We start from the raw sequence: 12,666 nt of genomic DNA, 5'->3' as shown, positions 1-12,666 counted from the left end.
TCACTGACAGTTAGCTTACCGGATGTTAAAGAGGAACGACACTAGTCGTAATAATTACAATATTTAAACTGGTCCTCGGTAAGCGATTTTATTCCTTTTTTCCGTATGGCGCAAAACGCGCTCTTTTCAGACCGTCCCTACGTTGTTATGGCGACAGCCGCTGCTGCTACGACAGTCGTAAAACACTAGGGGGAGGTTGTTTTAAAAATGAATCGATAAAACTTTATTTAAAAGCCGCTTATTTACATCTAGAGTAGAATTATTTAAAGTGCCCGGGACTTGTGACTGATTGTGAGACTGGAGAAAACTCTTTTCTCGTGTTACTTTGCTTCGTATAAAAATCACTGCATCAAACTGATTCAGTTTATCCTAAAATAACTGAACACTGGGTGTGTAAGATTTTTTTATTATTATTAAAAAGGGTCTCTATAGGTAAAACATCACCTGATAAAATGGGTTGTCTTAGTGTTAGAGCTACTTTCTTATTAATCTTCTGTTATTCATCCAAATATAGTAATGTTGTAAATTGTTAGACCATTTTATTACCTTATCACTACTTACTCTTAATTATTGTGATATAATTTTAAGACATTGGCTGTCTTAAATGTCAAATGCTCATAATACAACTAAAACAATACATGTAGGACATGAGCATCACAGTTCTCAGGCTGTGAGCTTGACATTTCATATCTGGGATATCATGTCTGTAGAATATCCGGATCTAGAGTACTGTGCAAATATCTCAAGCTACTACTCTTTTCATTATATTTTGCTATGAAAATGGGAAATGGGGACAGTGATTTATTGAAACATCCAGTATATAAAACAAAAACAGAGTTTGTACATTTCTAATGTATTTGGAAAAAAAAAATACTTGATTTTTTTAATGCAATGTCTCTTGTTCTGTTCTGGCTAAAGATGATCCCACACTCCTTCAATAATGTTGAGGTCTGGGCTCTGGGAAGACGAATAGAGGACTGATGGTGTTCCATTGTGTGTTTTTCCATCCATGTATGCTTTTACTGCACTGGAGCTGTGTGTGGGATCATTGTCACCATGAAAAATTAAGGCATTGCTAAGATCTGTTCCAGATGGAATTCATGGTGGATCAAAACGGTAGTTTTCTGTGTTCATAATTCACTCAATTTTGACAAGAACCCGAGTACCAAGGACTGAAATGCAGCTCCAAACCACGACAGAGTCCCCACCATGTGTTACTGATGGCTGTGCACACTTGCTTTATTTTATTAGGCCTGCCACTTCCTGTTTTTGTCTTCCACTTGTCCAGTTTTATCCAATAGCACACCACGCTAAGACATGCCAGGTATTTAACTAGTAGCTCTTTGATTCAGTTAGTTGGTGCACATGTACAACTCTCCTCCATATCTCTCAAAGTGGTGGGGGTTTTTTTTAAGCATTTTCACAGATTCAAGCAAAGAAAGGAAAATAAAGTACACTTTTTTTTAGGCAGGAAGTAACAAAGTGCCAAAACATACATACACAATTTAAGTTGTCTCTTATTCGTAGATGAAACACCGATTCATCATGCATTTTAAATCCTTGAATGGTTCCATAAGTGGTTTAACAAAAAAATCTATTCTCCTCTGAAAATGATCAGGTACATTGACTGGACTGCAAATAGGTTTTTGAAAGATCTTCAGAAAGCCTGGTGAATGACTGCTTAAGGTTCCTTTAAAAATTACAAGAAGGTGCCTTGAAAGCAAAATAAAGACATGAGTGAATCAAAACTTTTGCACAGTACTGTAAATTCAGTTATACCCCTAATGTTAATGGCAATTTATGGAATTATTTTTTAGCTTTTACTCACTGACTTTTGATAGTTGATTGTTGATACAGTCTGTGTCTGTATCAGAACTTTGATGACTAAAACAAAAGAAAATGAAAAAAAAAACAAAAAGCACTGAACTCAAAAACATCAAATATATATATATTTATTTTTGAAAAGTGAATTTCTTCACTTTGATATATTCTGTTCATGTGATGAGAAATATTTTAAAGATTTTTAGATATTTGATTAACTTATGTCTCATGAAAATCATAAACCTGTATCTCACATTATTAAAATATTTCCTAAGGTAGCAAAGGATTTTAAATCCAGACCCTTTAAAAATGTTGTTTTTGCACTCAGCAGTTGGTTGAGGCTCCTTTCAGAATGAATCAGAATTTAGAAAGTAATTTATATGTGGCTATGAATACTCCTTCAGATTTAATATAAATCTTTATTTTGTAAAGTCTCATTCAAAAACAAAAGAGCACAAATAATAATAATAATGATCATCACAGTGTAAGATTTTTCAGTGCAAATGAACATGTTTAAAAAAAACAAAAAGACCAAAACCTAATTTCTGATTAGCTTGGTCCACCCATGAAATGGAAACGTATACTGTAATTTACTTGAACAATTTTTAAAAAGTGCAACAATATTTCTCAGCAGTGTGAGAAAATAAAAACAATTTTTTAAATTTTTATATATATATATATATATATATATATATATATATATATATATATATATATATATATATATATATATATATATATATATATATATATATATATATATATATATATATATATATATATATATATATAAATAAAAGTATTTAAAAGTATTTAAAAAAAAAAGAAGTTTTATGCATTACCTAAACAAATAAAAAAAAAAAAAACCCCCACAATATTAAAAATTTCAAATCTAAGCATCACAAATCTTGTGAAGGCAAATGCTGGAACCGCTGGAACAAACTTCATAGAACATTTGCTCCGCCAGACTGTCTCTGTTTGCACTTGGAAGGGTGCTAAAGCCTGAGAGGCCAAACAGACTGCTGAACTACAAACCTCATTTGACACTCAGTCATGTTACCAAACATCACAGAATGACTTCTCACACAGCTCTGTAGATCACCGAGATCACACTCACAGTGAAAATGTAAGAAATGCATCAGAATTTATGCAGAGTTATAAATACTGCTTCAGATTCTGGATGGATAATCCTGAAGCAGCCTGAGGTTATTTTTTCTAAAAGTAGATCACATGCCAGAATGATATTTGATAACAGATGCAAAAACATGTATCCTTACATGTCTTGTTCCAACTTCACTGACTCTGTATAAGCATAAAAACGCATGTTCTATTGGACTACAGCTATGCCAGGGCTACAAAGCTTTCAGCACCGCGTCGTGATTCCAATCTTTACTCCAGCGAGTGTTTAAACACATCTTATCATTCCGCTTACCACCCCGGACCGTTTAGGCATCGTGGTTTGTGAATGCACTGTTGATGCAAAAAGATCACTGCAGTGATCAACCCAAGTCAGACACTGTTACTCGTTTCTCACCTCATTGGTTTTGTTTCTCCTTCAGTAGTCCGGTGCCTCTATTGTTCAACACAGCAACCATCCGGCAGACAGAGAAACAAATCAAGAACCAAGATAAATTCCCCAACAGTAGATAAAGCCAGTCTTCAATGTGTTTACTGCTAAAAATAAACACTTCTCGTCAACTCATTTGCTGCAAATTGTCCCACATCAATTGGGCACCTCCTCATCCAGTGCAGTCTGTCACAATGCTACTGTTTCAGGGTGCATTAACTGCTGCACCACCAGGTCGATATTAATGATGGGACTGAAGTAGAGTGCCCAGTAGAAGAGGCAGTTGCACACAAACTGCGGGACAAAAGGCCAAAGAAGGGCAAATGCAAATCCCTGAGTTAGCATTTTCCACAAGTGGCTCCACATCATTTGTGGAAGAGTCCTACAAAGAGAGGGAGAAAACAAGTGTCATAAAACCACTACAACCACTACTCAACAGCTATCAACCCAAATCTTGTAATCTTGTACAGGAGATACCAAATCCAGTTCCAGGTAATACACAACAGACAGTATAAAACATGGTCGTAGTCTCTAGGTCTGAAATGTAAAGCCAAGGCAGAAGTGCCAGAAATCTTTCTAACAGCCAGCAGGGGGCGACTCTGGATACAAAAAGACTTGCAGTTGCAGAGAAGTCTGTGCTCCATTTGTTTTCATTAGCCAATAGGTGATGTCACCATCACTACATCCACCTTTTATACAGTCTATGCATACAATGCAGAAAACATGACATTAATACAATGGTTTGCACAGAACTGCAAGGAATGTTTAAGCAGGTCCTGTTTTCCTTCAGCGGGACGTACTGCATGTCTTTCAGATAAGATAATATTTACACTTAACCAGCATTTTAGGATAAAAAATTGACTTTTGGAGCTGTTGAGTTTCAGTGTTTATATTCCTGACTGGCAGGAATATTCACTTACTGTGTCTGGGTCTTATCAGTCACTGAAATTAAGTAAAAACATTTTTATCTAGGTTCACATACCCATTAATTTGGCACCAGAAAATGTTCCCAGTAACACTAATATACCTTGTGATGACCAAAGTATGCCATGTGACCACAGTATACACATCTTTTATTTCGACTATCACTTCCTTCTCAAAGTTAGTATAACAAAAGTACAATCTGATCTTACTTTTTGCCATAACACACATACCCAATGACCGTAACTGTATTAATAACTAGATTTTTATTAGAGAGTATTTATCAAACTGTGCAGAACTAATCTGGATTGAGACAGTTTAAAATCTATTTCAGTGTTTGCATAATAAAAACAAGAGCAAAAAGAAAATCACCCAACCCTCACACTGCATTTACCTGATCCTGGCTCTCATCCACAGTCTCCATAGGGCGCAACCTTCAAGGACAGACAGCAGCATGGCATTAACAATGATGAAACGGGATGTCCAGTAGTGAACGGCCAACCAGTCCCAAGCAAACTCTGCGATCAGCTGGTATGGAAGCAGACAGTATTTCACAAGAAACTCTGCCCATTGTTGCCAGCTGGGATCCACCTAAATTAATAAGTTTTAAAAGAGAAAAAAAAAAAAGGGGGGGGGCAGGAACAAAACATGTAACCTGAATAGTCATATGCATTGCACATGGAGCAAAGTTTAAAGAAGTCTAAACATCTTCATGCTCACAGCGCCGTCTTCATCTAATTACCAGAAGCAATCACAGCATGTAATTTACAAAAGGTCCCCAGTGTTTTCATTTTCAGCTCGTTACAGTATATTACAATTTATTATTCATGTGTCATTTCAGTGGGAAGTTTGTCTGGTTTGTACCTGTGAGCTGACAAAACTGCTCTCCACTGGTTGATCGCTGTCTGTGACGGCTGGACAACAAGTGTGCAGGAAGGGCAGGAAGGTCTCAGAGTAGTCGAACAAATACAAGTAAAAGATTGTGAGACGAGGGGAGCGCTTCAGTGCGTACAGCAAGAACAGAGACTTCCCCGCATTAGCCGCCTGACAGAAACAGTAAAGAGACGGTTCTTTAACTGTGGAAATGCAGATGTGCTGCTTTACCAGCAAAACACAATGTGCAACTTGTAAAGATGTTAATAATACTGAGCATCAGCCATTCTGACGCAGAAGTGTGGTCACCTTGTATTCCCAGAGGTTCTGGGGAGGTTTGACCCCAAGAGCTTTAACTCTTTCCAGTTCAGCCAGAATAACCCGTCTGTGAGCCGGATTTTCAATGCTGTAAGGCGATTTCAACAACTCTTCTTCCCCCAGCATCAACAGGAGCCTGAACCAGAGAAATTATCATATTGATTTTAAAAACATTAATGAATACATTTCTTTAAAAAATAAATAAATAATAATTCACCTTCCATTGACGTTCTCCTGCTGGAAGGGTTCTTTGTACAGCTGGGCCCAGGGACCCAGGTTTTCGAGCCAGGATACAACCTCTTCAGGTGTCCAGTGAGACACGGGCTTAGTGATCAGCAGGTCATGCTGATCCACTGGACCACTGCTCCAGTGATACACCAACACCATCACCTACAAACATACACAGGAACACTGGTCTGAATAGTTTAACCCAGGGGTGGGCAATCTCAGTCCACGAGGGCCGGTGTCCCTGCAGGTTTTAGATGTGTCCTTGAACCAACACAGCTGATTTAAATGGCTAAATTAGCTCCTCAACATGTCCTGCAGTTCTCCAGAGGCCTGGTAACGAACTAATCATGTGATTCAGGTGTGTTGACCTAAGGTGAGATCTAAAACCTGCAGGGACACCGGCCCTCGTGGACTGAGATTGCCCACCCCTGGTATAACCATTACCTCACCTTGCAATAATAATCCAACTTCACTAGATGTCGCTACATTTGTTTAACTTGAACCTGCAGCTGAGTTGGCCCAGTCTATATTTCCACAACAGATTGCCCAAAGCATCCAAAATAAACTGAGGCTTTGCAGAAATGACAACACTTAGTTCACCTAAGACGACCCAATAATCATCACCATGAACTGAGGTCAAAAACAGAACTATGTTGTAATCTGTTTACTTATTCCCTGCACCGTACACACTCAGACATACATTTTCAGCCACGTGGCAAAACACAGGGGGACGTTGTTCCCAAGTGCCTCAATATTACATAATTTTGATGCTTTGGTTAAAAGACAACAAACTAAACAATTACAGGCTTTGCAACATGTAGGGTTAGGAATGTAGTAATGTTTTGATTCTAAAGAGGTCCACAATTTAGAGATGGAAAATCAGGTTATATTCAAAGTAACTTGGCACTAGCAACTGAGACTGAGGAGGACATGCCCTCTGCTAGTCACTTAGGGTACTAGGAGACACATGTTCAACGAAAGCATAAGTAAGACACAAGGCACTTTCAAAACGAAGAGCCGTGTCTACCTTACACATACCGTTTATGAAATCAGCACAAATCCTAATAAAATGGGCAACTCATCATTGCCGTTGCAAGAAAATCCAGAAGGTAATGTTTAAGAGCAAGGAGGCATTTCTAACCTGCTTGTGTGTACTTACAGCCACACATGTGAGTGCAGTTAGGACTCCAGAGAAGAAAAAGCCTGCTCCTTTGTGCTGGGTTGTCTTGGATCTACCCAGGTTGTCACCATATCTAAGATGAGGAAGACAAACATGAAGGATGGGCTTTGTAAAGCTGGCCCAGTTTTATTAAAAACCCAAAATAAATGAAGTACGTGCAAATAAATACAAGTGAAAAATGAAGGAGACGTCAGGCAAGTTGGCAAAGATGAGATCAGTATGGCAAAGGGTCAGCGTTGAGTTTAAAGCTACTTAAAGTCAGTGCCAAACAATGGTGTGTGTGCAATGCTGTGTTTCAAGTCATCATCATCATCATCATCATCATCGTTTATTTTTATAGCACTTTAAGAACACACCAGGCAGACCAAAGTGCTGAACAACACAGATCAAAACAACTACCAAATTAAAAATACCATAAAATCATTACATACAATAAAATAAATAAGAAGGTGTCAGTTTCCTACAGAGTTAAACGCCAGGGAATAAAAATAGGTTTTCAATCTGGACTTAAAGACCTGCACTGATGACGCTTGTCTAATTTGGAGGGGAAGGTTATTCCAGAGCATCGGAGTACAGGGTAACCACAAGAAGGACAGACTATTGGAAGCTCTTTTTCCACATAAGCATTTTTCCCAGTTCACAGCCATTTTCTACGATTGGTTTGTGTGCTGAAGCAGCACTCACTCCTGTGACATTACGCAATCTGACCCACAGCCTGATTATGTGGATAAGTATGGCGTCACTGTGTGCAGTGCGATAACCACTAGGGCAAATTTGCTCTCTGTGGAAAATCTACAACACTGAAAATTCAATCCCAAAACATTCCAGTCATGAGTCTCATTCATTCCAGGGTTAATAGATCTCTTTGCAAAGCGTAACGCATGAAACTGCAGCATCTGGAACTTAGTTAAGAAACGAAGGTGTGAGGAGCAGACTGATGGATCATCCATGGCTAAACCTCCTGTTGTACGAGCTTCCTTTGAGTCAGTCAGCATCATACTGAAGGATGGAGGAATTAAATCACTGTATCTGGTAAAGACCCAGCAGACAACTCATGGCTGAGTTAGTGAGTCTGCTCCACAGCCAGTTGTGGCTAGTGTATATCTCAGGGTTAGCTCTTTGGGCTTCTGGAAAGCTGAATTTAAACCGGTCAGATTTCCCAGTGAGCATGATTAAGACCAGGTCACTGTCCACACCTCCAGATGTATCATCTTCCCTGTAGGATTTTCTTGGCAGTGTTTATTTGGATTTTTTGGCACCACCAGGCCATGTCAGCTTTGTAAATTAACAATTTATTCAGAATTGGTACTTCTTGGAGTTGCATTTACATTTACTCTCAGGGCTGCTTTAGCTTTGAGCCTCAGGAGAGCACCAGCTTGTATGTGCTGTCTTTGAAGCAGGCTGTGATGTCAGCAAAAAGGATTAGTGAATCAAATGCTTCACGTTTGTTTGCAGCTTTCCTCTGATTACAGGAAGGTGAGACTGAACCCAGTCTTTGGAAATCCCAGCTTTTCAACATGCATGCAATGTTAGACTGCCCATGGTGTGAAACGTTAGTTGCTAAATGGCTAGACTTGTTTTTAAATTGACAGTCTTCATGGACTTTACACCAATATATACATATATATACCAAAACATATTTGAGAATCAAAGTACCTCTGGAAAGCCAACAAGCTCCGGGAGATTTTGGGGTTTGCTTGGATTTCCGCTTTCCTCCGCTGTACGACCTCACCAAAAAGTTTGTCAGTTGCATCCCTAAAAAGAAGAGGATTACATATGATTATATCAGTTTGATATCTATATCAAACTAAGCAGGACTAACTTATCTCCACGGAGCACATGAAGATAAACCATCTTGACACAGCAATGTCAAGGAAAATTTGTGGGCAAGCTGATAAATACTTCTTTTCTTTTCTTTTCTTTTTTAAATTCAATGGAGAGACGAGTGTCTGAACGACATCTTCGATCTTGGCAGCTGTTTTCAGCTGCATCTGAGCGAGAACATTTCCACATCTTAGGTTGAAACATCAGTATGTCAATCAGTTGTCATCCATTTCTTATAAACCGCACGTCCTTACCACAGATCATTAGTTCCTGGTTACTCTCATGTCAAAATATTTGTGTCTAACATTTGCTCTCGTGTCTTTCAGTAGAACAAAAAAACGGTCATGTGACTGCGAGCTGCGTGTATGAGAGAGAGTGAAAGTGAAACAAATCACAGATATTATTGTAAAAGTGTTCACCTCTAATGTGGATTTCGCTGTGGTGAAAACATCACCAAGCTTTTTTTTCTCCATGAAACATAATCCTAAAGAGATTAGAGTCTTGTCCTAGAACTGAAATGGGGATCTTCTACCACTAAGAAAAAGCATCAAACTTTAGGCTTAATGTACTCAATTTATTTTTAGGATTTACTAAATGACATATCAGCTAGCTTCTTCCCAATCTTATATTGTGCTTTGCTCTTCAATAAGAGGTTATGGTGAAACAATAATGAATGTCTGCTTCTGGTGTAACTGCACACATCATTACTGGTCATCCAAACTTTCCATTTCTTAATAAAGCTAACTAAGCAAGCTTAGTAGAAGTCGCCAGTAAGTCTCTGTGAGATGTGAATAAAGCAGCCAGAATATCAAACATTAACCCACTGATATGGCACAGCTATGAGAAGCATACCTCAGCAGTATGTTGATTTTAGGAAAGCCTTCCCACTTCTCCCGGCACTCTGGGCACTCATTCTTCTGCGAGGACTCCCACCATAGAGCGAGACAGTGCCGACAGAAGTTATGACCGCAGGTCAGGGTAGTAGGGTTGACCAAGATGTCATAGCAACAGTGACAAGAAAATTCATTTTCTGAGATGCCGCTCGCTGAAGACTTTAACTGAGGAGGGTCGGAAGACTCGGATAAGAGAGAAGACTCATCCATTAATTCCTCCACACTGTCATTTGCTGAATTCAACTTCATCTGCTGCAACATATCCAAGTCTGAAGGAGACACAAGGTTAATAAGCCTTAAATCAGAAACATTTTAGGTTTTAAGTAGGATATGGGTGCAAGCTGTAAATCAGCGGTCTCGAACTCAAGAAATATATTGTGCCCTTGAAGTTAAGTTTTTTTGTTAGGGAGGACTGAGTTGTATAAACATGTACAAACATGTTGGATTGGCTGTGTTAGTTCAGTGAGAGAATTATTTGTAAAGAAAACAATTTTCACTAGCAGTCAAACACTAATGTGTACACTTATGTCTGCATTAAACACTACTTTTTTGGAAATAGGTGTCGGTGTTTTCTTGTTCGTACTACTTGAGCACTAAAGTGGCCCTCCAATGAGATGACAGTGCCAGCAGTGATCCACGGCTCATTTAAGTTTCAGACCCATGCTCTAAATGCGTCACGTAGAAAAATGTTTACTTTAAAAAAAAAAAGAAGAAGAAGAAAAAGAGATAGCAGTGCTTCCACCAAGCCTATCCTCGGCACTACAATCCAAATATATTTGCCAACAACAGTTCTTTTAACATTTCAAAACTGCATAACTGGATGGCCCTGTGCTTTGCTCGTGCTTGATTTAAGGGGTAAAGCGACCGGTCATGTTTTTGCTCAGTAAACAAATATTTTATAAACGAGAATCTGTTTTTCTGACATGACATCTCGAAACTCAAAACACTGTACAAACTGAAAACAGAAAGTAGTTGGCATTTTCACTGGATTTGACAGCTTTCGTTTCATTTCCATATCACGTTTTTAAATTCTTGCAAAAAAAGTGAACTTGAAAACTCAGTAAATGGCTAAAAATAAATATATCCCCACACATCTGAAATCTAAAGTAATACTGCAAGCATTTAAAAGCAAACATAACCATAATTAGTTGTGGCTGAGGAACTATGATTGAAATTAATTCAAAACTATGGTACTTGGGATAGGATGTCAGCAAGCAATTAAAGCGCGACTTCTGACTTAAAGGCAGCTAAATATGACAAGTACTTAAAAGTCACTTGATTTCCGTATACAAACAGGGGCTCGTGACAGCACTCTGTCAAACAGTGCAACTTATTTGATTTTCAAATAACAAAGGGTGAACCATTACCAAGTCTGAATACATAAACAAAACAGTTTGCTCACTTACTGTGACAGCACGCAGGTACAGTTTAACAGCCCTAGACGTTAGCTTCACTCTCTAATTAGCTAGCTAGTTGCTAGCTATGCGCTAGTTGCACATCGGTTACTGCTGATCTGCAAACATGGGTTAACTACAATTATTAGTACCAAACTGCGCTATCGTTAGCTTCAAGGCTTACATGCTAGTAAGCCAAACTTAGCTCAACAGTACGCGCTGATTGCTAAGTTACTAACTGCTAACTGGTGTGGTTCAGTTGGCTAACCTACAGTTGTTACTCGCCTCAGGACTGGTCTCTGACAGGTGACCGACTGCAGAGTGGCATGACTATCCGGCTAATAACTAGATTTCAGGCTCATTTCGCGAGTACAACTCAACGTATCCACACACAGTAGCAGTTCTCAAGCAGTTCTGCTCTTTCACAGCCTCCTCCTGCAGTGGAAACCCCCACATGCAAGCAACCACAACCACGCATGCGCCTGAATGCGTACCTGCCACCCGCCTACCTCACAATGTCGTCACCGGTCACCGGTGAGGAAGAGGTCCGGTGTCCTCCTCCTGGGTAGAGTGAGAGCTCAATCCAGCAGACGTGACTTTTTTTAACACCTGCGTCAGTTCAGCGCAGATCAGATCCTGAGGCTCATTTTTATTATTCCTCAGCACCACATTATAACATTAAAATACACACAAGCTTTTTACAGAGACCCTGTCGGGTTTACAGTGTGTTATGCTTCTTCATATTATCCTAAATCACCATCATGATGGCAGAGTGGCAGAAAGTACCTGGCACAGTGTAATCGGTTCATTTTATGCTGCTTTCACTCTTCTGCTTTACTACAGTAACCGGAAATAAATGTGCTTCTATTCCCTGGAAACACTGGTATTTTGCAGATTAATATGAATAATAGTGAATATAATCAGACGGCGAATAAGTTTTATAACTCGAACACAATCCGCGTCTAAAGTACTTCAAATTAGTCACAGCCTTTACTTGCTACTTTGAGTAGTAGTCAGTAACTACTTTCTTTTTGTGCTTTTACTTCAGACATCAATTGTGAGAGTTTTATTTCTACATTGTGATCATGTGTGGAAGCAAATGCATGTTTATTTTTTAGGCAATGTAATCTCTCGTGAATAATCTTTTTTCCTGTCCCATAGTTTTTTCTCATCAAAATTTGTCTTATTTCATTTTAGCTTCTGAACTGATTTGAATACTATTTGACTTTGTTTGAGATCTGAGACATTTTCAATAATGGATGCTTAAGTTTACTCCAGTTACTCCCAGAAAAAAGTTTAAATACAGTATTATCATAATGATAAAAAAAAATAATACCAGTTGATGGGAATACAAACTCTAGTCTAACTTTTATTTTAATTCTAATTATACTCAGCTTGAATCTGAGGAAAAGGGAGGAAAATAAAAAATACAGCTCTATTTTCAGTCTACATTGTAGAGGGTGGTTTCGCCTCTAAACAGGAAAATGTGTACAGTCAGGAGTTAAAGTGGGATTCAGCGGGTGGAGGGACACTAAAATTGGATGTAATGACTCATGACTCAGTGTGTGTGTGTGTGTGGGGGGGGGGGGGGGGGGGGGGGATCACAAATCACAATCATTTCTATTGAGAGCTCAAGTAGATTTTCTT

At 38.8% G+C, this 12,666-nt stretch overlaps 1 protein-coding gene across 3 annotated transcripts; it reads right to left on the bottom strand.

The window, feature by feature from the left end:
• Nucleotides 1-2,675: 2,675 nt before the first annotated feature.
• LOC146630214 (bifunctional apoptosis regulator-like) lies at nt 2,676-11,460 on the bottom strand. 3 transcript variants are annotated; one of them, XM_085356811.1, is made up of 10 exons: nt 11,032-11,460; nt 9,585-9,894; nt 8,565-8,663; nt 6,888-6,981; nt 5,718-5,890; nt 5,492-5,636; nt 5,174-5,353; nt 4,704-4,900; nt 3,557-3,770; nt 3,372-3,393 (listed from the first exon to the last, which is right to left on the bottom strand). In XM_085356811.1, exons 2-9 carry the CDS (start codon nt 9,884-9,886, stop codon nt 3,578-3,580), a joined length of 1,383 nt encoding a protein of 460 aa, XP_085212937.1. In that variant the 5' UTR covers nt 9,887-9,894; nt 11,032-11,460; the 3' UTR covers nt 3,372-3,393; nt 3,557-3,577. The 3 variants fall into 3 exon arrangements, with proteins under 3 accessions (XP_085212935.1, XP_085212936.1, XP_085212937.1); XM_085356809.1 differs by having other exon boundaries at nt 2,676-3,770; XM_085356810.1 differs by having other exon boundaries at nt 2,676-3,770; nt 11,305-11,460.
• Between the last annotated feature and the right edge of the window lie 1,206 nt (nt 11,461-12,666).

Source organism: Diplotaxodon limnothrissa, linkage group LG6, assembly GCF_057381915.1.
Source record: "Diplotaxodon limnothrissa isolate DT_005_m linkage group LG6, D_limnothrissa_male_GT1.1, whole genome shotgun sequence".
In the NCBI taxonomy this organism is placed as follows: domain Eukaryota; kingdom Metazoa; phylum Chordata; class Actinopteri; order Cichliformes; family Cichlidae; genus Diplotaxodon; species Diplotaxodon limnothrissa.
This window is presented reverse-complemented; position numbering and strand designations above follow the sequence as displayed.

Excerpts from the sequence above, each read along its gene's own strand:
- LOC146630214 (XM_085356809.1), bottom strand. The coding sequence starts at position 9,886 with ATGTTGCAGCAGATGAAGTTGAATTCAGCAAATGACAGTGTGGAGGAA. Across the intron at positions 5,891-6,887 it reads CTGCACTCACATGTGTGGCT|GTGATGGTGTTGGTGTATCA; the intron begins GTAAGTACACAC and ends GTATGTTTGTAG. Across the intron at positions 5,354-5,491 it reads AGAACCTCTGGGAATACAAG|GCGGCTAATGCGGGGAAGTC; the intron begins GTGACCACACTT and ends TGTTTCTGTCAG.